The 24,484-nt window shown below is 44.3% G+C and overlaps 1 protein-coding gene across 6 annotated transcripts in view; it reads right to left on the minus strand.

Annotated features, from left to right (window-relative positions):
- Positions 1–24,484, minus strand: part of OGDH (oxoglutarate dehydrogenase) — an 81,986-nt gene that overhangs the window by 22,147 nt on the left and 35,355 nt on the right. For 3 of the 6 annotated variants that reach the window (XM_063085127.1, XM_063085128.1, XM_063085132.1), the window contains 5 exons: positions 10,290–10,405; positions 5,383–5,537; positions 4,984–5,130; positions 4,257–4,347; positions 3,693–3,872 (listed from right to left, as the gene is read on the minus strand). In XM_063085127.1, coding sequence (XP_062941197.1) covers positions 3,693–3,872; positions 4,257–4,347; positions 4,984–5,130; positions 5,383–5,537; positions 10,290–10,405 — 689 coding nt within the window. The remainder of the gene's footprint in view (positions 1–3,692; positions 3,873–4,256; positions 4,348–4,983; positions 5,131–5,382; positions 5,538–10,289; positions 10,406–24,484) is intronic. The other 3 variants (XM_063085130.1, XM_063085129.1, XM_063085131.1) reach the window with 1 other exon arrangement.

Here is a 24,484-nt window from a genome sequence, read left to right on the forward strand (position 1 = left end):
CACTGACACTTCATTTCTTCCTGAACCCCACAGTGTCATTTCTTCCTGCACATACTTTTCTGTATAACTTCAGTCTTCTACTGATGGAGACACTCCCATTCGCCATCTTTTTCTCAATTTTCTGGTGATGTCATAGTGCTCCCGCACTGCCGGTCTGCTTGGAGGTGACTGGCAACTGAAATCACCCCTTGCACACATGGGGCACCTCCTTGACCCTGGCGGCCTGACCCATACCTCTGGCAGGCACTGGTTCTCCCTTTGCTGTAGGTCGCACCACTGCACTGAGAAACACTTTCATAGACAAATATCCCAAAGGCCACATTAGCACTGAGCCAAATTGGGTCAAATTCACAATCATGTTCAAGGTTATGGGAAGACCTAAGCCGCATTTATGGAAAGTATGTAATTTTTCACAAACATTGAGGATTATGTAACACACTCCAGCTCCCTGAGGTCTGGATTTAACAGAAATCAAATCATTCCGGAGGGGTGTCAGAAGAGTAGCAAGGAGAACAGGCAGGAGGTGAAACTGCTGTTGACCCCACTGAGGAAGTGAGAGGCTTTGGGCAGGTGATGAGGCAGCTCAGCAAGAGGTGCTGCAGGCCTCGAGAGGCTGGCAGCTGCCTGCACAGGGGCAAGGACAACTGTGACAACATGGTGTGTGTTGTCACCCCCCAAAACAAGGGGACTGATGGCTCTGATGCAGCTATATGCAGATTTGCAACCAAACAGGGGTGAGCCAGCCTCCCTTGTCCCGGCATCTTACAAATGGACCAATTAGTGTGACCATTTGTAAGAGTTTTAAATATCTTCCACCGCTTTCACTCTAAATAGTTCATTCCTTCTTGGGATATTTCCAGCATTCTGAATGAGCACTACTCAAGTGGATTTTTGTCCACAGTTTATGAATGACCAATCACCCCAAATTTTCTGCGATCTCATTCCACTACTAAGCCTCAAATGCCTGAGCAAGCATCCTAGCCAAGGATGTCCGAAATGCCAGAGGACTGGTCGCCCCCATGCTGTCCCTCCGACCCCACCCCAATTTTCCCTCCCAGACACCCCGGTGTTATTAGTGGTTACGGGGGCTGCACATCCCCCAACAGAACCAAGGCCTCTTTGCATCTACTTGGAGTTTCTGTGGCACCATCCTGGCCCCTGAGCTTGGAGCCATGGAGTGACTGCTGCCTCCTCATGGGTCACACACATACTTTACACTGAATGTCCACTGATGTGCGGTCACTTCCTGCTGTCAATGTGCCCCCGGCCTGGGATTCCATTACCTGTCAAAGTGCTTTCCCTTGTTCTAATCCTCCAAACACAATAGATTTACAGTGGATTTACAATATTTTAAATTACAGACACAGTAAACTAATACGAGGCTCCTCCTCTAAAAAAGACCTGACCTCTCCTCTCTCTGCTCTGGTGCATGCCTGGGAAGTGGGCCCATCCCTGCTCTGCGTCCCCAACCTCCTCTTCATCTTTGCTCCTCTCTTTCGTCTTCAGAGAACACTGTTCCCTTCCCACCAATCCTGCCATTTCTCCAATTACACACAACTACTTGCTATGCTGATAAGAACCAGGCTTTTATTCCTTGTCCAACTCCAGCCTGCATCTCAGTACACTCTTCTGAAGTTATTTACAGTAAACTTTGCAGTTTTATATCACAGTGTGTGTGCTCTATGAACTTCCTTACCTATGGTCTTTTCTCTAAAGAGAACAAGAGATCCTGGAGAGCAGGCTGGTTATGCCTACTTTGTACGTTCCCTAGGATGCACACAGTAGATGCTACAATATTTGATTTTTCTGATTCCTTAGTTTGTAGGCGATCATTAGGTAATAAAAACTATGCAGTTTGAAGTGGTGCTGGGATAACTGGATATCGATATGCAGGAGAATGAAACTAGATCCATACCTCTCACCGTATACTAAAATCAACTCAAAATGGATTAAGGATTTAAATATACACCCTGAGACAATAAAACTTCTTAAAGAAAACATAGGAGAAACACTTCAGGAAATAGGACTGGGCACAGACTTCATGAATACGACCCCAAAAGCACGGGCAACCAAAGGAAAAATAAACAAATGGGATTATATCAAACTAAAAAGCTTCTGCACAGCAAAAGAAACAATTAAAAGAGTTAAAAGACAACCAACAGAGTGGGAGAAAATATTTGCAAAATATACATCTGACAAAGGATTAATATCCAGAATATATAAGGAACTCAAACAACTTTACAAGAAGAAAACAAGCAACCCAATTAAAAAATGGGCAAAAGAGCTAAGTAGGCATTTCTCTAAGGAAGATAGCCAAATGGCCAACAGACATATGAAAAAATGCTCAACATCACTCAGCATCCGGGAAATGCAAATCAAAACCACACTGAGATACCATCTCACCCCAGTTAGGATGGCTAAAATCCAAAAGACTATGAACGATAAATGCTGGCGAGGCTGCGGAGAAAAAGGAACTCTCATACATTGTTGGTGGGACTGCAAAATGGTGCAGCCTCTATGGAAAATGGTATGGAGGTTCCTTAAACAATTGCAAATAGATCTACCATACGACCCAGCCATCCCACTGTTGGGAATATACCCAGAGGAATGGAAATCATCAAGTCGAAGGTATACCTGTTCCCCAATGTTCATCGCAGCACTCTTTACAATAGCCAAGAGTTGGAACCAGCCCAAATGCCCATCATCAGATGAGTGGATACAGAAAATGTGGTACATCTACACAATGGAATACTACTCAGCTATAAAAACGAATGAAATACTGCCATTTGCAACAACATGGATGGACCTTGAGAGAATTATATTAAGTGAAACAAGTCAGGCACAGAAAGAGAAATACCACATGTTCTCACTTATTGGAGGGAGCTAAAAATTAATATATAAATTCACACACACACATACACACACACACAAACCGGGGGGGGGGGGGAAGAAGATATAACAACCACAATTATTTGAAGTTGATACAACAAGCAAACAGAAAGGACATTGTTGGGGGGGGGAGGGAGAAGGGAGGGAGGTTTTGGTGATGGGGAGCAATAATCAGCTACAATGTATATCGACAAAATAAAATTAAAAAAAAAAAAAAAACTATGCAGTTTGTTACAAAGTTCTATCTTGAGGTTAAACAAAGGCAAGCAGTTATAACCTGCTGAGGATTTCTGTACACAGGCAGGCTGGCCAACCCACATTCAACACTCGCTGTCACACAATGGGAAAACGCGGAAGCAGGAGCCACCACACCTGGGGCCTGCGCCCTCCTGCACCTCTTTCAGGTACCGTGAACTCCTGTCCCAATGGCAGTGAGCCCACCTCTCCCATGTCTGTCAGTTTGACAGCTTCTCCTCCAGTTTCCCCCCTACTTTTTCCTTACAAAGCCTCTCCTTTTCAGTGAAGACGCCTCCGTGCACCAATGCTAACAGCCAGACCGGCTCTTCCACAGATGTGGTGAAGACAGAAGCAAACTCCCCACCTAGTGCTGGTGACTACAACTTTGGGAGAAAGCATATTTGTAAGCAGGTCTATTTTACTATTGCTACTCTTTCAAAGACATATAGAACATTTTTTTAAACTCCAGAAACAAGACGTCTGAAATGTGCCCAAGTGAGTGGAGCTCCTTGCCAAGCCATTGGGCTGTGCGGACCTGCCTCACAGGCCTCTCCCAGGGGCCTTACCTTTTTCCCTTCGGTATCCCCACAGTAAAACTGCTCAGCTTTGGTCTTGCCCATCACCACGGGATCGGCGGCCTCAAGGTGGGAAGGGTTGGCCACCAGAGACAGGGTGATGTTCCTGTCAGTCACCCGGTTGATCCTTCGGTGATACATGCCCAGGTGGTACTTCACGTCTCCAGAGCCCTGACAGTGTAAACAGTGAGTCTGAATCTTGGCTGGGGAGATGCTCACTCTACAACACAGACCTTTCACGTGGGATTTCTACTCCCAGGACCCCACTGCAGAAGGATGGAGAGGCCTTTTCCTAGGATCACTCCCACCCAGAAAAGGTCCCTCGGCCAGAGGGACATCCTTATGCTTCAAGGACTGTAGGACTGTCAGGCCTCTGACAATGTCAGCCACTGGCCACCTCGTTTGTTCCAAAGCTGTAATTCTTCCAACAAGGAAGGCAAACTATAAATGGTAAGGAAGAACTGAGAGCCTGATAGGTTGTTCCCAGAGGCAATTGGAGCTGAAGTCTCATGTGGTTTAAGGCTGCGCGGGATATGCACATCTTGGGAGCCTCACCTCATCGGCTGCCTCCAGCTTGGAATCAAACTGACAGAAAATCTGCTCCAGCTCCTTCCTGATGACATTGGCAAGCACGTTCAGCCGTCCCCTGGGACAAAGGGCAAGCAGGGTGAGCAGACCCCAGGACAGCAGATGGCAGGGAGGCTGCTGTCACCCCCTTCCCTCCCCCAGCACACGGCACCTGGTTGGTTTGCAGCCAAACAGCTGTTACCAGAAGTTGGTGTGGACACCAAGCCCCAGTCTGCCAGCGGGCAGCAGAAGGGCCAAGAGTGCAGAAATGCCACTGGCCCACGGCCTCCTCTCCCTGCTGTGCCCTCTGCCAAGGTCAGGGAGAAGCCTTCCCTCCAGGTTAGACTGTGACAAAGGCATTGGGTTTAACTTTGGGGGTGGTTTTTTTTGTGTGTGTGGCTGACTGCTCTGGGGATCTGAACCCGTGACCTTCATGTTATAAGGCTGCACTTTAGCCAACTGAGCTAACCGGCCAGCCACACTGGGTTTAATTTTTATAAAAATGCAACACAAGGCCCAACACCAGTCTAAAACCACATGTAGCCTTGGCCTCCCCGAGGCAGGGGGTGCAAGACCCCCCTGGAAAGCAAGACACCCTTATGTATCACTGAGCCCCAGACTCACTGACTGGCCTTGGGGAGGGAATGGCTACTTGCTCACAGTGCTCACCCTGAGCCTTGGACGCCCCCACAGGGATGGCAGAAACAGATGGTACCTGTGTGGCATGCCCATGATCACGTAGTCCACTCCGTTCTCACTCGACTTGTCGATGATGGTCTTGAGGGCAGGGATCAGTACCTCGCAGCCTTCCAGACCAAAGCGCTTCTCGGAGGACCACTTCCGCTGCAGGAACTCCTCAAACCTGGATGGAGAGCCGAGCCACTATGAGAGCAATGTCACTAGGGCTAGTCCTTAAGTTAGACTTTCCTAAATGACATGAGAGGGATTCAGAGGCTGACTCTTCTTGCCTGCTGTCCTTTCCCACGTGTGCAGCTGCAGCTACTGCCACCCCACGCCCAAACCCTAGCTGAGAGGCCCACAGAGAGGCACGGACACCATGGCCGGGCCACTGCTTCCTGGGAGCACAGTTCCATGGCCCTGGCCAGACTCGTACCTGGTGGACCGCACAAGCCTGGCCAGCAGGGTCCGTTTCTCCTCATTCGTGAACTGCATGATCCCGGGGGTCTCAAACTTCTGCCGGATCCACTGGCACTGCTCCAGGTCGTTGATGAACATGAACTCCACCCCAATGTGCTGGCAGTAGGCCATCTATTCCACAGACACACACAGGCACGGGGACCTTTAACCAGGTCTGGCTGAATGACAAGTGCTGACTGCCCAGTTCAACAGAAGACACGGGAAAAAGCGGCTTCCTTTTTAGCTGCGCCGAGGCGGGTGTGACTGAGGCCCTCCTACCATGCCATGAAGGTTTCCCTCAGGGACCCAGGTACTTGCACACGGAGAACCTCCGGCCCCTCCAGGGGGCCAGGCCAAGGAACAACCCCAGCTCTACTTTGTTACCCTTCTGGCAGGGAGTGCAGACAGTGTCAGCCGTGGCATTGGGCAACTCTCCAGGGAAGGCAGGTGCCCTCAAGTTCAGACCTGTGCCCAAAACCCGCCAGAGGAAAGGCCATGACCTGCCATAGGCTTAGGGGCCATTTAAGATGCTCAGTCTTACATTTTTAACTTTTACTTTTAACAACTGTTCTCAGGAACTTCAGGCCTAAAGAAGCGTGATTATATGTGTGACAAAAGGAGGATCCCTAACAGACCAGGGTCGTCCTGCACTGCCCACATACCACACCTCAGGAGAAGAGGCCCTGAGACAGACAGGCTCAGTGGGAAAGAAATCAGGAAGAGAATAGAAAGGTTCCATAAGTAAGGGGAGGCCTGGGGCTCTGGGAAACCCACCTTGCGGCTGCCCACAGCCCAACACCCTGCAGAGGCCTGGGCCCCTCCCGAGCCTCCCTTCCTCCTCGATAGAGCAGCTGTCCTGGAAGAGCAGGAGGAGGGTCTGGATAAAAAGCTTGAGTCAGCCCTGGAGGGCATGAGGAAACAGGCCCTGACGTAGTCAACAGACAATTCACAGACCCCACAGTAGCACTCTTCACAGCGGCCACTGCGGGCCAAGAATGCAGAGTGCCAGGTCCTGCTTGGCAGCTCCCGTCCATGATCCCATTTGGTTTTCACAAGAAAAGGACACCAGCTTACAAGGCAATTAAAGGCTCTGGCAAATTTGGCATCAGTCCTGTTCTCTGTAGGGCAAGATGGGCCATCCCTGCCCACTGCTCCACAATCATGGAACAAAGCAGACTTTGCCTGAACTCAAAAGTATGGCTAACCATAACACTCTGGTTAACACCCTAGTCAAGAGAAGGAAAATCTTGCCTAGAAACAAAAAGACAAAATGTTGCTGGGAAACACCCTGGTATTTAAGGCATTTTTATTAGCCCTAAACCGTATTCCCTGACATCTACGATGGTAAAACTGGGAACTTCTAACTCAGATGCACAGGAAGTCCAGGAGAGGTGTACATTTGCCCTCACCCCTATATTCAAAGCCAACATCAGTCCACCGTCCCGTCTCACTTTTATAGGTGTCTGGAGACCCACAGTACCCCAATCTACTGACCGTCAAAAAAAATGCATTTCTGGAGAAACCCATTTGAGAAAACATGGCCCAGCCCCACAGTGGCTGTTAACGAAACCTCAAAGAGGACCCATCTTCCCTGGGGTCCATATCTGAGCTGCAAACTCAGCGACTGGCTCTCTACCCACTCCTCGTCATCCCAGTCCCTCCTAGTGGCCTGCTAGTGAGGGATGGCAGGGTGGTGAGGACCCTTCCTGTCCTTACTGCAGCCATCCCCCATCACAAAGGCAACAGAATCCACTGCCCACACCCCTCCTCTCTCCCTCTTACAGGAGGCGGGATTTCCATTAATGAATAATTAAAAGCTCAAAGGGTTAAAAACTATGGAAATCAGTATCTCTCCAACATTATCAGCATTACTTCAGCTATTAACTTGGAGGTGAGGTGTAGTTACCAGGCCACTGGATCATGTTTTGTTTCCCTGTTCTTGGCTCAATCTCCCAAAGAAAAGGGCAGAGATTTTTAGGGGCTGATTCTTAGTTTCTCTCTATAGTGAGACAAATTTTAGAAGCCAAGAAGTTGCACTTCCTCTAATTATTTAAAGAGCCACAAGTGGACCCCTATGTCACATGACCAAAGTTCTGTCTGATCACACCACCAATCTTTCTCTCACTCACTCTCTCTCTCTCTCTCTCTCTCTCACACTCACACACACACACACACACACACACACACACACACACACACACACACACACACACACACACACACACACACACACAATGTAAGTAAGACATTACCACCAGGCAAGGTAGTGAGGGGTGCAGTGGACTGAATTGTTTTCCCCCAAAATTTAATGTGTTCGAACCTTAGTCCCCACTGTGACAGTGTTAAGAGGGTGGGAAATCCTACTATGGTGATTGAAAGGTGAGGCCTTGAAGAAGTGATTAGACTGTGAGGACCCTGCCATAGTAAATGGTTTAATGGTAGTCATGGGCATGGTTCTGAGGGCTTTAAAAGGCAAGCACATGAGGAGCTCTCTCTCTCTCTCTCTGCTCCACCGTATTCTGCCATGTGAGACCCCTGTGTTCTGCCATGTGAGACCCCTGTGTCACTGTCACCACCACCAAGGCCTTCACCAGATGTGTTCCCTGGACTTTGGACTTCCCAGCCTCTGAAACTGTAAGCAATAAATTTCGTTTTCTTTATAAACTACCCAGTTTCAGGTATTTTGTTATAAGCAACAAAAATGGACTAATAAAAGGGGGTTAGGCAAATGTCTGTAAACTGTCGTGAGAATAGGCTATTCTAAGCTAGGGGCACTCCAGGGACAGGAAGTGCTGTGTACTGGGCTTTCTGGGGTAAGAGCCCAACTCTGGGGATCTGGCATCAGAGGGGCTGAGGGGAGGCAGCCTCATCATGTGCTGTGAGTTCTCTACCCCACCTCACATGACAGAAACAGGACTACTTAGGACTCAAGGCTCAGAGAGGAAGTTAACCACAGGGGACATAAGCACCCTCTGCCCCTGGACCCTGCTCTCTGGGAAGGAAAATGCTGAAGGGGGCTCCTAGGAGGGGACACTGTGGCCTCCTGTGCAGATGGTGTCCCCCAGGGGAGCTTTCTAATGACAGAGCTGCTGGGCTCCCCACTGGAGACTCCTATGAGGGGAAGGTGCCAGTGCCAAGACAATACTCAGTGCAGGCTAGTTTCATCAGACTGCTGTTCTTGCAAGACCAGATAAACAGGAAATACACAAAGGGAATGAGGGGGACACACAGCAGCCATGTAACTCAGAGCAGAGCCACGTGAAGAAGGACTGGTCTATATGGGGAGCTGTTTGTAAGGTTTGGGCAACATGAGATCTACTAGATCAGCAACATAATGTGAGCCACACACATAATACAGGTTTTCCTACTAGATCAGAAATATAATGTCAGCCACAGGCGTAATATAGGTTTTCCTATTAGAAACAGATGAAATTAATTTTCCTTCTTCATTTGACCCAAGATATTAAATATATGATCTTTCAATATTTAAAAGGTCATTGAGATACTTTGCACATTTTGAGTGCTCAATATTTACATGTAGCTGGCTACTGGCACCCATACTAAACAGGGCAAGACTGGAGATGATGGTCAGTGTGGTGCAGATAAAGGAGCCGGGAAGGATCCAAAGGTTGATTTACCTCAGACTAATCCTGACCACTCCCTCCTGGTGCCCACTTCCTCTAGCTGACTACTCCTTCCTGGCACTGGCTCTTTCCAGCTGACAACTCCTTCCTGATGCTGGCCCTAGGTTTGGTCTCCACCCACTTCTCTCCCACAATCCCAGAAATGAGAAAGGCAAGGAGTGAAGCAGTCCCAAGCGGAGATGCTGATAATACCGTAGGACACTCATCACAAACTACAGAAATGCCACCATCTGACACTCAGATATTCCCGTGGAACCACTGACAACAGAATTTTAACTCAAACTTCATTCACTGGTACAGGGATTAATCATTGGGGTGGCAAGGGGATTCTGACATACGGGACATGGGTTCTGGCCTGGGCACTGAGATCTCTGAAAGCTCCCCAGATGGCTGTAACATCCAGCCATGGAAGGAACCACCTCAGAGAGCCCTACTGGCCAGTGTGGTTCAACCTGGGCATGTTAGGAACATCAGGTGTCACCAACAAATTCAGAATTTGCATCTTAGGCAGGACCCCAGGGGATCAGTACATCCAATTCTGAGGGGCTACGTTCCAGAGTATTTTCTCAGTCTGCTTTAATTTTGATTCTTCAGCTCTCAACATCATGGGAAGCATTAAATAATGATAGCAGCTAACGCTTGGCATGAAGCTCTCATCAAATCCACTCTCCCCTCTGGAATGGGAGTCACAGTCACCCTTGCATAGATGAGGGAGGCTGCGACTTGTCCTAGGCTGGAAGAAGTGGAAACAGGCAGCCTAACACTACAGCCACGACTCTTAGCCACTGTTTATTTATAGCATGTGTGTACGACAAAGTATCTCAGTGTGCCTAGTACTAACAAAGTCCAAAAAGAAGGAAAAAAAGGAAATGAAACACAAGAATGAGAGTTATGGAGGGAAAGAGGGGAGAATGAAGGCGTCCACTACCCAGCAGCCCTGGAACTTGTGTATATGGGGAGTGAGTCCTGGCTTGAGGCCAGGCTCTCCAGGGAATGTCACACATTATGACATAAACTCCCACTGGGATTTGGAAATTTTGGGGGGAAATTTCTTTCCCTCTCACAATGGCTAATTGCAAAAACATAGGTTTCTATCTACGAAACAGCCAAAAAATAGTTCCTTTTCCCTTACATTTAAAAAAAATATAGGATCAATGAAAGCTAGTCTTGAGGCCATCCTGCCAATGTAGCTTTTTAACAAGTCCACTGGACTTTTCTGGAAGCTGTGCTGTATTCTTACCTCCAGCCGACGGATGATCTCCCGCAGAGGAAGTGCCGACTCCTGTCCCCCGATGAAAGTGGTAGTGGGCAAGTGGAAGACCTTGTCCAGGTCAGACTCGTCCAGGCCGTAAAACCCTGTGGGGCGATGTGGGCAGGACAAGCCAGATGAGGAGAGACAGGGCACAGCTCCACAAGGACCATAGTTTATAGAAAGGGGAATGAACTCCCCAAGGAAGCAGAAAGAGAAGAAAAAACCATATAAAAAGACCCCGATATACATAAAAATAATATTTTACAGCCAGAAACACAAGCTTTAGCAATAAATGGAAGCTGAGAATATTAGTGGGTGTCATAGCATAGATAAACCAAAATAAAATTCATATTATGCATTAGTCCAGTGCATTAATTATTCATAATTTAGAGGCAATTTATCTCAAGGTCCCAAAGACAAAGACCTATTTTGGGAGTGGGAAGAAAGGGCCATGAAAAGGCACTAGGTAAGTCAATCAAGAATCAATTAAAAACAGTTAAGAAGGGAATTACAGTAGAAAATGAGGAACTGATATAGAACAGCAGATCATATAGGTATTATAGGACAATAATATATGTATGTGGCAAATGACAAAAAGCTGAGGGACTAAGAAGTGATGAGAGACCATCACCAGAAGCCAGGTGATCAGCTAGAGAGCTGCAGACAAGGGTCCAACGCTGGGCAGTGGGACAGTTGGGCATGGGACACAGCCCCAGCCTCTGATTAAGGATGTTCTCATCTCCTGAAATACCTAAACTGCACATTCTAGGCCTGTTTTGCAGAGCTCGGCAATCATAGGCCTAACGCTCCCTCACCCCAATTCACTCAGTAAGAAGTGACTGAGTAAACACTAATATTCACTGGTGAGCACTAACTATGGGGAAGATGCCTCCTCATCTGAAAGCATATCTCAAATCAATGAAGAATAATGATGGAAAGGCACTTTCTCTGGCATTACGAGCTTGTTTCACCTTGCAATAATTATCAAAGGGGAAGGCTGTAGATGGCACTACAGGTTCTTTTTCTAGTTTGGCACCTACCCTGAAATAACACATCAGCTGGAGTAGGGCAAAGAGCACAGTTCAAGAGTCACTAGTGCCTGAATACCTCACACTAGCATCTGCTCAGGCTCCAGGAATGAATGTGAACCTATTATCAAGCATTCTGAAAAGTCTCCAACACCTGACTGGACAAAATGAAATACTCTCATTGTTTCCTGGTCAAACCACGTGGAAATAAGAGCCAATGTCAGACATATGGGTCCCACCAAGGATTAACTCAGTAGTTTGCAAACACAACTGTGTACTGAAATCTCCTTGGAGATTTGCAAAAATGCTCCAACCTGGTACTGACTCAGTTGTCTTGGGAGGGCCGAGGAATCTCCCCAGGTGATCTAATTCAAGCTGGGTGTGGGAACTACAGTCTTTATCTAATGCTTTAGGACAGTTTTTAAGTCTTAAAAGCAAGCTATGTTTTTCAATCCCTTTTTGTTTTATTAAAACAAAAGCAAATCTGGCCTTTTTTACCTGGAGGTGGTGATGGTAGTAGTGGCTTAGTTAAGTTACCCACCTGTTTCCTCCTGTCATTCTATCAACAGTGAGGACACAGCAAACACTTGGAATGGGTGAAGCCATGTACAGCACAGTTTATAGGCAACTGCCCTCCAGTGCTCATGAACGAAAATCAAAATCCATTTTTGAGAAAATTTTCCTAGATAATAAAAAAATTCAGGCTAGGGGCAGGTCAGGGGACCAGAGTACCCACACAGTACGTATTTTGTTGGGAAAATGTTTTGATAGTGAAATTAACCAGTCAGGTGTATGCTCCCAGATGAGAACTGTGCATTTATGGCCATCTTTCAGCAGGAAAAATCTGTGAAGTTGGTGTCTGCATATGTTCCTTGGCCTCACCATGGGCTGGTCCTTCCTTCTATTACCATGAATTCTTAGATCTTGGGCTGTACTACTGAGCCTCAGAACTGCTGGCCCACTTCTAGTTCTCTAGCCATTTGAGAAGTTAAATCTATCAATGTCTGCTTTGGGAAGGTAGAGTAGACATATTCTTCCTTATTCCCTCACTAAGTACAAATAAAAACCCTAGATATACATAAAACAAACATAAGATGATGCTGAAAGAGTTAAAGAAGGCAGACCAGCCAAGGAGGTCATGAAGCAAAACACAGCAGAGAGTTCCCTGGATTTCCCTTTTGCCTCAAATATCCCAGACTTGGAGAAGAATCAACAACCCAGAAACTCCAATAGGTGCAGATAATGCAAGCCCAACAAAAGCTGCTCTACATCCAAAGGACCAGGAGAAGGGCAGCTTACCAAGACAGAAAACTTTTAAATAATAACTGCTCTACTGCAGTCAAACACCACAGAAAACACTACAGCCCAGTCTTACTCTTGCCAGGCTATAATGAACCCTAACCCCTAACCCACATATGGGTTTCAGAGAAGGCCCAAGAGGGAGCCCCAAATTTCCTCCCCCAAGGAGGCAATGACCAGCCCCCTTTCTTTACCCCAATGTCAGTGGAGACTTGAGGGGGACCAGAATTTCCACTGCTACCTGTACCAACAAGGTGTGCCTTCCCCTCCCTACCAGACAGTGAACAGAGGAGGTCTGCTAAAACAAAAGATTTAAATAAGATCCTGACCCATAATACCAAAAATATCCTAATTTCAAGAAAAAAATCACTCATAACAAAGCAGGAATATCTCAGGAATGAGAAAAGACAATCAACGGACATCATCACCATGATGATACAGATGTTAGAATTACCTAAGACTCTAGTGGAGCCTCATAAAAGACTTCCAATGAGCAATTATGAACATAATAGAGACAAAAAAACTCTTCAGTCATAAAATAGAAAGTCTCAGCAAAAACCTGAAGATATATAAATGGACCAAATAGAGATTTAAAAAAACAAAACAAAACAAAACAAAAACCTCAATAAATAGGCTCAATGGCATAATGGAGGGGCAGAGAATCAGTGAACGTGAAGAGAGAACAACAGAAATGGACCAGCCTAAAGGACAGAAGGAAAACAAACAAAAAAATGAACAGAGCCTCAAAGACATGTGACACTATAACAAAAGATTTCACATATGTGGATGAAATCTCAGAAACAGGAGAAAGAGGGTGACTCAAAAGGTACTTGGAAAATGATGAATGGTAACCTCATAAGCTGAGTGAATCCACAGGATAAACCCAAAGAAATCCATGCCAAAATACATCATGATTAAACGTCCTAAAATTAAATACAAAGAAAGTCCTGAAAGCAGCCATCGTAAAGTGACACCTTACCAACAGGGAAAAACAATTTGAATGACAGGGGATTTCTCATTAGAAACCATGGAGACTAGGAGGAAGTGGCACAATGCTTTTCAAGAGCAGAAAGAAAAGAATTCTGTCTGCCCAGAATCCTATATCCAAAAATATCCCATAGGGCCAGCCCGTGGCTTACTCGGGAGAGTGTGGTGCTGATAACACCAAGGCTGCGGGTTCGGATCCTATATAGGGATGGCTGGGTAGCTCACTGGCTGAGCGTGGTGCTGACAACACCAAGCCAAGGGTTTAAGATCCCCTTACCGGTCATCTTTAAAAAAAAAAAAAAAAAAAAAATCCCATAGGAATGAAGGGGAGATCAAGAGATTCTGAGATGAAGTAAAACTAAGAGAATGTGTCACCATCAGACCTACCCTAAAGGAATGGCCAAAGGAAGTTCTCCAAATAGAGAGGAAACAATAAAAGAAGAAATCTTAGAACATCAGCAAAGTAAAACACAAAAAGCAAAAATATAGGTAAACACAACAGACTCTCCTTCTCCTCTTGGGTCTTCTAAATTATGTTTCATGGTTGAAGCAAACTTATAACACTGTTTGATGTGGTTCTCAACATATGTAGAGGAAATATTTAAGATAATTATATTATAAATGAAGGAGGGTAAAGAAATTAAAGGAACATAAGATTTCTACATTTAACTTGAACTGGTAAAATGATATCAGTGAACTGTGATAAATTATGTTTGTATAATGTAATACCTAGAGCAACCATTATAAAAGCTATACAAAGATATATACCCAAATATACTATCCTTGTATATAGATAAAAGTAGAATTCTAAAATATGGGTTAAAAAATGCACAGAACAGCAAAATGAAAGCAAAATAAATCAAAGAGAACAAACAGAAAATAAAAAATAAAATGGCAGACATAAGCCCTAACATATCAATAACTACATTAAATATAAATGAACTAAATAAACCAAATAGAAGACAGAGATTAGCAGAGTGGATTTTTTAAAAAAAGGAACCAAACTATATATTTATCTACAAGAAACTCATTTCATATATGACATAAGCAACCCGAAAGTAAAAGGATGGAAATGTAAACATTAATCAAATGAAAGCAGAAGTGGCTATATTAATATACTAATATTAATAAAGTACATTTTAGAGCAAAGAAAATTACTAGAGGCAAAGAAGGATATTACATTATGATAAAAGGGTCAATCCACTGAGAAGACATAGCAATCCTAAATGTATATGCAACAAACAACAAGCTTGCTAAATATGTGAACCAAAACCTGACAGAACTGAAAGAAGAAACAGACAAACCCACATTAGTGTTATGTATAAATAGCTGAAGACTTTGATACCCTTCTCTCAACAGCTGATTGAACGAGACAGAAAATCAGCAAGGATATAGAAGAATTCAACAACCATCAACCAACAGGATTTAACTGACATTTATAGAACACTATACACAACAACAGCATTCTAATAATAGCACTCTTTACAAGTGCCCATGGAACACATGCCAAGATAGATAATATACTGTGCCATTAATAAAAAAAAAACCCCAAAAACCCTCAACAAACTTAGCAGAATTGAAATCATACATTATCCAACCATAACAAAATCAAACTAAAAATCAACAATAGAAAGATAATAAGAAAATCTCCAAACACTTGGAAACTAAACAACACACTTCTAAATAATCCATGGGTCAAAGAGGAAGTATCAAGGGATAGTAAAAAATACACTGAATGGGATAAAAGTAAAAATACAACATATTAAAGTTTGTGGGACAGCTAGAGCAGTACTGAGTGGGAAATTTATAATAGTAAATGCAAACACCCGTAAAGAGGAAAAGTCTCTAATCAATTATCTCTAAGTTCCTGCCCCATGAACCTAGAAAAAGAAGGGAAAAACAAACAAAAAAACCAAAACCAACAAGCAGAAGTAAGGAAATGATAAAGACCAGAAATCAATAAAATTGAAAACAGCAAAACAGAAAAATCAGTGAAATAAGGAGTTGGTTCTTTGAAAAGAACAATAACATTAACAAATCTTTCACAAGACTTCCAAAGAGAAGACACAAATTACCAATATCAGGAATGAAATAGGATATCAATAAAGACCCTCCCGATATCAGAAAGACAATAGGGAAATACTATGAACAACTCTACATACATTTGACAACTGGAATGAAATGAACCATTTCTGGAAGAACACAAACTACCATCACTCACCCAATACGAAGAAGATAATTCAGATAACCCTATGACTAATAAGGAAATCTAATTCATAAAGAAAACCCCCTGAAAAAAAAATCTCTTAGTGGTCAATTCTATCAAATGTTTAAAGAAGAATTAACACCAATTTTATATAATCTCTTCTAGAAAATAAAATAAGAGTAACACTTCTCAATTCATCTTATGAAGCCAGAATTACTCTGATACCAAGAGCAAAGACAGTAAAGAAAATTACAGACCAATATCTCTCATGAATAAAGATGCAAAATATATAGATAGATGATAGATAGGTAGGTAGACAGATAGATATAGATATATAGATATAGCAATGTATAAAAAGAATTACACACCATGACCAAGTGGGGTTTATGCCAGTAATTCAAGGCTGGTTGAATATTCAAAAATCAGTCAATGCAACAAACTACATTATCATTAAATCTTGTACATTAAAGAAGAAAACTCATATGATCATATCAATAGATGCAGAAAAGAGCATCTGATAAAATTCAACACCTATTCATAATAAACTGTAAGAAAAATAAGAATACAGGAGAACTTCTTCAACCTGATAAAGAGCATCTACAAAAAAATCTATAGCTAACATTATATTTAATGGTGAAAGACTGAATGTTTTCACCCTAAGATCAGGAATAAGACATAAGGATGTCCACTCTCACCGCTCCTATTCAACACAGTGCTGAAAGTTGTCGTGACTACAATAAAGCAAAAAAAAAAAAAAGGAAATAAAAAGCACACAGATTGGAAAGAAGAAATAACTGTTCCTATTTTCAGATGACATGCCTGTCTATACAGAAAATCCTAAAGAATCTACAAAAAAAAAAAAAAAAAAGTCCTAGAATAAGTGAGTTCATCAAGGTCACAGGATACAATATAAACACAAAAATCAATTGTATTTCTATATACTACCAATGAATACGTGGATACCAACATTAGAAAGAAAAAATATATTTAAGTGTAAATTTAACAAAACATGTACAGAATTTATATGACGGAAACTACAAAAAGCTGAAGAAATTGACGATCTAAATAAATAGAGGCATACTATGTTCACAGATTAGAAGACAACATGGTAAAAATGTCAGTTCTCCCTAAATGGATCTATAGGTTTAATACAATTCCTGTCAAAATTTCAGCAAAGTTTTATGTAGACATAGACATGCTTATTCAAAAATTTATATGAAAAGGGAAAAGCCCTAGAATAACCAAAACAATTTTGAAAATAGAAAGTAAAGTTCACTAGCTATAGTAATCAAGACAGTGTAGTACTGGTGAAAAGACAAGACACAGAGATTGAAGGAAAAGAATAGAAAACTCAGAAATAGACCCACATGAATAAGTCCAACTAATTTTTCCCCCAAGAAAACATCAGCAAGTCCAACTTATTTTTGACAAAGGTGCAAAAGCAATTCAACGTAAGAAGGACAGACTTTTTAGTCAATGGTGCCAGAGCATTTACACATCCATATGCAAAAATATAAAAATAAAAGAATCTTGAGCTAAATTTCATACCTTACACAGAAATTAACTCAAAATGGATCATATACTTAAATGTAAAATGCAAAACTATAAAACCTTTAGAGAAATACATAGGAGAAAATCTTTGGGGTCTAGGGCTAAAGAAAGATCTTAGACTTAACACCAAAAGCACGATCCATAAAAGGAAAACTGATAGGCAATATTAAAAACTTTCGCTCTGCAAAAGATTCTATCAGTCAAAAAATGGAAACCATCCAGAGATCCTTCAATAGGTGAACAGCTAAAACAATTGTGGCATATCCATACCATAGATTATCACTCAGCAATAAAAAGGAACAAACTATTGATTACACCAACAACCTGAATGAATCTCTAGAAAATTATGCTGACTGAAAAACGCCAATCCTAATGGTTACATACTGTAATTCCATTTGTATAACATTTCTGAAATGATAAAACTACAGAAAGGAGAGCACAATAGCGGTTGCCAGGGGTTAAATGTGGTGGGTACGAAGGAAAGAAGTGGATGTGGCTTTCAAAGGGCAACAGAGGCCTCCTCATGGTGATGCATATTCTGAGTCTTGACTGTATCAATGCAGTGCCCTGGTGTGATGTTGTACTACAGCTTTATAAGACATTCCTATTGGGGAAAATGGCTAAAGGGCACAAGATCTGTTATTTCTTACAACTGCATATGAACCTACAATTATCTCCAAATAAAAGTTTAATGAAAAAGTAGAGTCTCACAGATATTACAAATAAGATGGAGGAAAAAGAGAACTTAGAAAAGCTGGAGTGGAGGGAAGAGACTGGCCACCAGGGTGGATGACAACAGGCAGATGAACCCCACAGCACCTCAACTCTGGATTCCTCAAGTGTTCTGCCCAGAACCAAGGGTCATTAAGGGTTGCCAGTAAGTTTTTATAAATATTTCAGTTGTCCTTCAAACATGGAACATTTTGGAAATTTTGTCCAAAATGCCCAGGAAGCAAAATCTGCTAGAATCCAGAGTCTAGTCAAAGCTGCAGCACAGACTGTGGAGGACAAGATAAGCCACCATGCAGAGCTGAACTGGCCTCAGGTCCCCGGCTGACTACAGCAGGAGCTAAAGGTGTGAACTATGCTGAAGATGGATGCTCACAGGGAAGCGATGGTGAAGCACACGCGGAGATGAAAAATGCTCTTCCGAACACAAAATGGACAGAAACAAAATGACACCAGGTAAGTAGCTCTACTTATTGGTACTAACTAAATGAAGGGGAAAATGTCTTTCAAAACAATTAACAAACTTTAAAACACTGAATAGAAGTTGTGTCAACTTTCCCAAATCGCATGCTAGGAAAAGTTGCACATCCTATTCAAATAAAGTCCTCAACTCCAGAAAGGTGAAAGGCTCATTATTTTCATACCTCCTACTGTTAGCATTCGAAGTCGTTCCTGGAAAACTGCAAGATCTGAGAGGCAGAGTGGGGTAGCATGGGTGAGCGCAGAAGGAAAAAGACAGGCGAGAGTTAGTTTAAAAAAACCAAAACACCAAAACTCTACACCATCACTGCCATAACAAGTAGCACAAACACCGTCACACAGACACACACACACCAAAGGAGAAGAGGGTGGGTAGTATGGTCAGGGGATCAATTCTGGAGAGTGATTTTGGTAAACATGGAAATTGCTTGTAGAACAGCTGGAATAAGGTGAATCAGAAGGAGGGGGGCCAGCTCCCCTGACACTGGGAAGCCATCAGGTGGTGGTGTGAGAGCTCTCATCCTCCCTAGCCTCAAGAAAAGGTTGACACAGTGCTCTCCTGGGAAGCCACATACACCTGATCTAGACTACTTTGGGATATAGAATTGAGGAAAAGAAAATACAAAGCCTCAATTTTAGAGCAGCCACTCCTCAGAACTGGATTCAAGCAGTAGACTAGACTCTAAGCCTTAAGATTCTGAAGGATTCTAAAGAGGGAAGGAGGTTCTTGGCCTCCCTCACAAGAAGGCAAAACTAGAACAGAAAAGCTCAGTAGCTGAAAACAACCCAAGAACCACAGCTACACAAGAACAGCTGTTCATTTCCATCTACCTGTAAACTTCTTGAATTTCTACACCTAAAAGCTCTCTTGGCCACTAGTGAAGATCAAGATGTTTATCTGGATACACAAAAAGTAACGCTCCTGACCCATTTCCCGGGTACGTGGGCCTGGGGGATGGGGCCAGGAAGGTAGGGACATGCAGAGGGGCTGATGCTGAGCAGAGCCCTGGCCACAGTCACTGAGCATGCTCGCTGTCTAAGGAATGCAGAGAAAGGCCAGCTGAGCGCTTTCTTTGAAGGTGATGCTAAGAACTTGGACTCAGAAAAGACTCTAGCAAGCAGGCCTGCTCCCTAGGGTCCCCCAAGGGCACACCTGGTAAAGCTCTGCCTCCTTCCCCTAGGGGACAACAGCTTCCTCCAAAGATCTCAGAGCCAAGTGGTTCTGAAGACAACAGAATATCTAAGTTCTGCACCAAAATATTGATGCTTTGTTTAAGGCAAAGATGAAGAATGTTAACTATTCTACTTCAGTGTATTGAATGAAGACATGAGACCATGTCAGGTAGCCATCAGCACTCCCATGGGGCTTGTGGTGTATGTTAATCACTCTGCAGCCTCCGGGGAAGGAGGGGGGCCTCAAAGGGAAACCTCAAATGCTCATTTCTGTTAAATAATCTAAAGGTAAAGTGGTAAAATGTTTACATTCTGGGTATTGGGGATGTGGATGCTCTCATTTCCATCTGTACTTTTTTGTATTTTTTAAACAAAAGGCAAACAAAAGACACAAACAAAGAAATGGAGAATGAAAAGAGAACAATAGAAGATACACTGGTTGGCATTTACAGAAAGCGCACAGATTTTCCAGCACCTGAGTGCAGTGAAGCGTTTAAACCATTACTTCTTGAGGAGTGCAGGTGCTGTGCTGGAAGAGAGAGAGCTGCTGGGGGTTGGCCGTGGCACTTCTAAGTGAGGCACAGCTGGCAAGGAGCAGGGATGTGACCCTGGGAACTAGGTGTGACTTGGTTCACCAATTCCTGGGCAGATGCAAATAATCCTACAGTCAATTAATCCTCTTAAATGTCATGTGTCAGCTTGGTCCAGGCCTCATTCCCCTTGAAGGTGACCATATCCACCAGGACTTCAACCCTCTCAGGCACCTCACTGGCCTGGCCCAAGTCACTTAGGGAACCTCACCTGTCACTCCTCACTCCGTTATCTGCAGCACAGCACACTGCACACGGCAGTCAATCAACGTTTGCTAAATAAACTGCTCTCTCTTGCGCTGAAATTATGAAAGTCGATGAAAAATCAACTCTATTTTTAGCTTTTTCTTCTCAGCCATCAATGGAGCAACCCACAGAGCCCCTGAGGGTCAGGAGGATGTGTGGAAACAGTCATTACATGCTGTGCTCTTAATGACAGCAGGTTGTTGGACAGAGGCCAAGAACGACTTCATTTAAGTAGCTGAAATTCTGCCACATTTTTTGACTTCTGAATCGAATTTTTAACTACTTAAGTTCATTTTCTAAAACTGATATTAGGAATTTACAAACACTAATGATAAACAGGTGAGAATTCTCATGCTTTCCTTCCGTTTATTGATAAAATCTGTTGTTCTGAATGCTCCCTTAATTATGTTTAAATCTCACATTAAAATAAATGTCAATCACTTTTGTCACTGTGAGAATTTATACAGAAGCCACAGACAATGGCATGTTTGAGTGGGAATCTAATTCAAATGTGGCCCTTAAAAGGAAAGAGAAAACTGAGGGCAAGAGTTAATGGGAACTTTCTCCAAGTCCCAAAATCAATTACAGCAGCTCAGGATAGAAACGAGATGCCACCCCCCAGCCCAAACCACACACGGAAGGGGGATGCCTAGCATGAACGCCCAAAGGCATGACACAGCACACAGCCTCAGCGAAGTCTGCAAGTCAGTCTGTTTCTACTTTTCATCAGGGAGACTACAAAGGATGACATCAAACCCCATCGGACTCACCATGGGACCTTCCATCCATCACCACAGCCTAGATCTGGCATTTTGCAACATATACCCATATCTACCTTGGCACCCTGACCCATGACCCTTCTTTAGGGTCAGCCAGGAAAAGCCTGCCTAGGAGCCCTCCTGCCAGACCTTGAGCTGCCACCACCTTCACCCCAATAGGACCCATGAGGATATGGGAAAGGAGTCCATCGAACCTCACCTGGTGCCTCTTTCTACGGGCCTGCAAGTTTAATGTTGAGGAACCTCACTGTGGAGTGTGGGTGACAGGGCATGTGTATTCAAGGCACCTCACACTGGAACTTTCAAACCTCCTCCCCAAGGGAAGTGAAATCTATGGTACAACTTGGCACAGACTGAGACAGGCTTCTGGGGGCTCACGTGGAAACTGGTCCCTAGCATGACACTTCATGAGGAAAGCTATGCCCATTCCAGTCACCACTGCACAATTATGGAACACAACCCTTACCTAATTGAGAAACTGTTCTAAAATTAATTTTAAACATTTTATCTTTTTTTTTTCGTGACTGGCACTCAGCCAGTGAGTGCACCGGCCATTCCCATATAGGATCCGAACCCGTGGCGGGAGCGTCGCCGCGCTCCCAGTGCCGCACTCTCCCGAGTGCGCCACCGGCTCGGCCCTAATTTTAAACATTTTAAATGAAAATAACCACTAACCCCATGATCCCAACAATATTTTTGTTACATTCATGGCAAGTTCTACGTGAAAGCAGTATCTGATGGTAAATCACAAGGCTCTGGGACTATTGAGTAGTTCTGTATCTGCTGAGAGTAATTGGCAAGAGTCTAATTTTTAATTATCTCTCCCCTGTTACTTCAGGGACCTGGAGAATTTCTGAGAAGTGAAGACAGGTGCCCTAGGCCAGCATTTCCCAACCTTTTCAAAATTTGTCAGAAAAGGTCAAGAACTCAATGTAAACTGTACCACATATTCAACTTTATTTTAAAAAACTCACAGTAGATAGAGCCAACACTTACAGTGGACACAGCCCCCTGCATGCACTGCTGACCAAATCAGCCTGCCACTGGGTGCTCAACTGCCGAGCACTTTCAGGCAGCATTGTCAGTGCCCTTTTGGACTGGCTTTGCCCATAGCTCCTGCTGTGCTGTGCCACCCCCACCCCCTCCCCGGACAAGCCTTTCCAACAACAGGCAGAACATGCTGCACTGGAAGCAGGAGGGTTGTGTTTAACTTGTGGGTGTTATCACTGCTCTGAGCCTCAATTTCCCCAAAGAGAGGGAAAAAATGTAACTATGTCCACAGGGATGTGGGAAGGGCAACTAAACGGAGGCATGGAAGTAATCTCAGCTCTGAAAAAAGATGCATGCGACACAGGACACCCCTGTGCAGGGCTCCGACCCCATCCTACGCAAGGATCACCACATGGCCACTCAGCCTACCCTCTTCTTACTGCACAGGAGGGGCTGGAACCTACTACCCAATGCCCAGGCTGACCAGCAGTTCTCCTGGGCCCCAAACTTCCCCCCATCCAGAGTTCTAAATTCTTAGTTTGCAAGTTCCTGCATGAGATGCTACGATGCTTCCTTATCATTTGGATCAGCCCAGTCTTCACCACTACTAACTCCTGTGTAATCCTTGTCTACCTGCTCAACCTCTCAGATCCTGAATTATCCCATTACCACAGTCCTACAGCTACTTATCTCAAAAGATTGTTAATAGCCACATTAGCTCACACTCAGAGAGCTTAGTAAGCTCCAGGCACTATTTTAAGGAGTTTATTTAATTTTGAAACAACCTTAGGAGGTAGGTAATATCAACCCTTACAGATGAGGTGAATGAGGCACAGAGAGGTTAAGCAACTGGCTCAAGGTCACACAGGCAGGTATGGCAGAGCTGGAATTCCAATCCAGGGAGTGTGGTCCCAGAGTCCAGGCTCTCTGGGGTCTGAATGAGATGATGGGTTGTTAAGTGCTCTACAAAGTATGTGGTGACCACATCTGACCTTTGCTTTCTCGAAGACCTGCACACATCAAGGGTGAGAGTTGAAGACCAATCCTATGATTCAAATGTATTGAAACATTCACACTATTTCCATTTTTTCCACCCAAAAACAGAATTTATTGCAATTTTTGTCACACTATTTCAAATCCACAGGATTAAAATGCACTTTTCTCCTGAAAAGTGGAAACTGCACCCAAACTCTCTTAGTGGTTCCAAAGGGTCCTGACCAAAGGGGTCAAAAATCTCCCTTCATCAAAGGATTTCAGGAATCTTTGGAGACAATTCTGTGCATTTTGATCTTACCGTTCATAAAGTCCTCTGACCCTCTCACCCTCACCATGTTGTTGTGGAACCTGGAACCACAAACCTCACAGGAGCACAAATACCCGGGATTCTCTTCCAGAGTGGAACCTAAGGGGAGGCCCTGTGAAAGCCTAGGAAGAAGGATGGAGGCAGGATACCCCAATTCTGGCCCTACTCAGTCACTAATGAGATGGGAACTTAGGGGCTGAGCTTGTCGACAGCCCTCAGGATTTTGATCCTTCAAAGGCTTGGGATCACTCAGGGTTGTCCGCTCCTGGCTCCGTCTTGATCAAATTAATCTGAAGGGGGAGAGAGGATACCTTTAGGGCTCCTCAGGTAATTCCAGTATGTGGAGTTGAGAACTGCTGAAAAAGGTCCATTTGAAGATATTGAGAAAGTGGCAACTGTGGATGCCACGGTGAAGAGGAGCTTGGACCACACAGGCTCAGGCAGCAGAAGGTGAGCTGGTCACCTCACTTGCTCCTCTCCTGTCCCAGTGTTTTGCCATGTGTGGAAAACCAGCATTCCATGGTCCCCTACCCTGACTGACTACAGCAGGAGGTGCTCCTCCCTGAGGTGGCTCCGGGCAGATCCCTGTGCTATTTCATCAGGGAACACTGAGTCCAGCAGCGGGGTGGGGGGGCTCACCTTGTCCTGAGCTCCTGGAGGGGACCCCGCAGGTCTGGAAGTCTCCAGAGGCAGTGAGCACAGGGGCTAGAGAGGCTCAAGGCTGACAGGCTGTGACAGGACTGGGGGATGCAGGGCAGAGGGTGTCTCTGCTAAGGGGTGAGGAGCAGGAAAGAGGCTCTGCAATGTCCTGGGGACACTGCA

Source organism: Cynocephalus volans, chromosome 2, assembly GCF_027409185.1.
Source record: "Cynocephalus volans isolate mCynVol1 chromosome 2, mCynVol1.pri, whole genome shotgun sequence".
Taxonomy (NCBI): domain Eukaryota; kingdom Metazoa; phylum Chordata; class Mammalia; order Dermoptera; family Cynocephalidae; genus Cynocephalus; species Cynocephalus volans.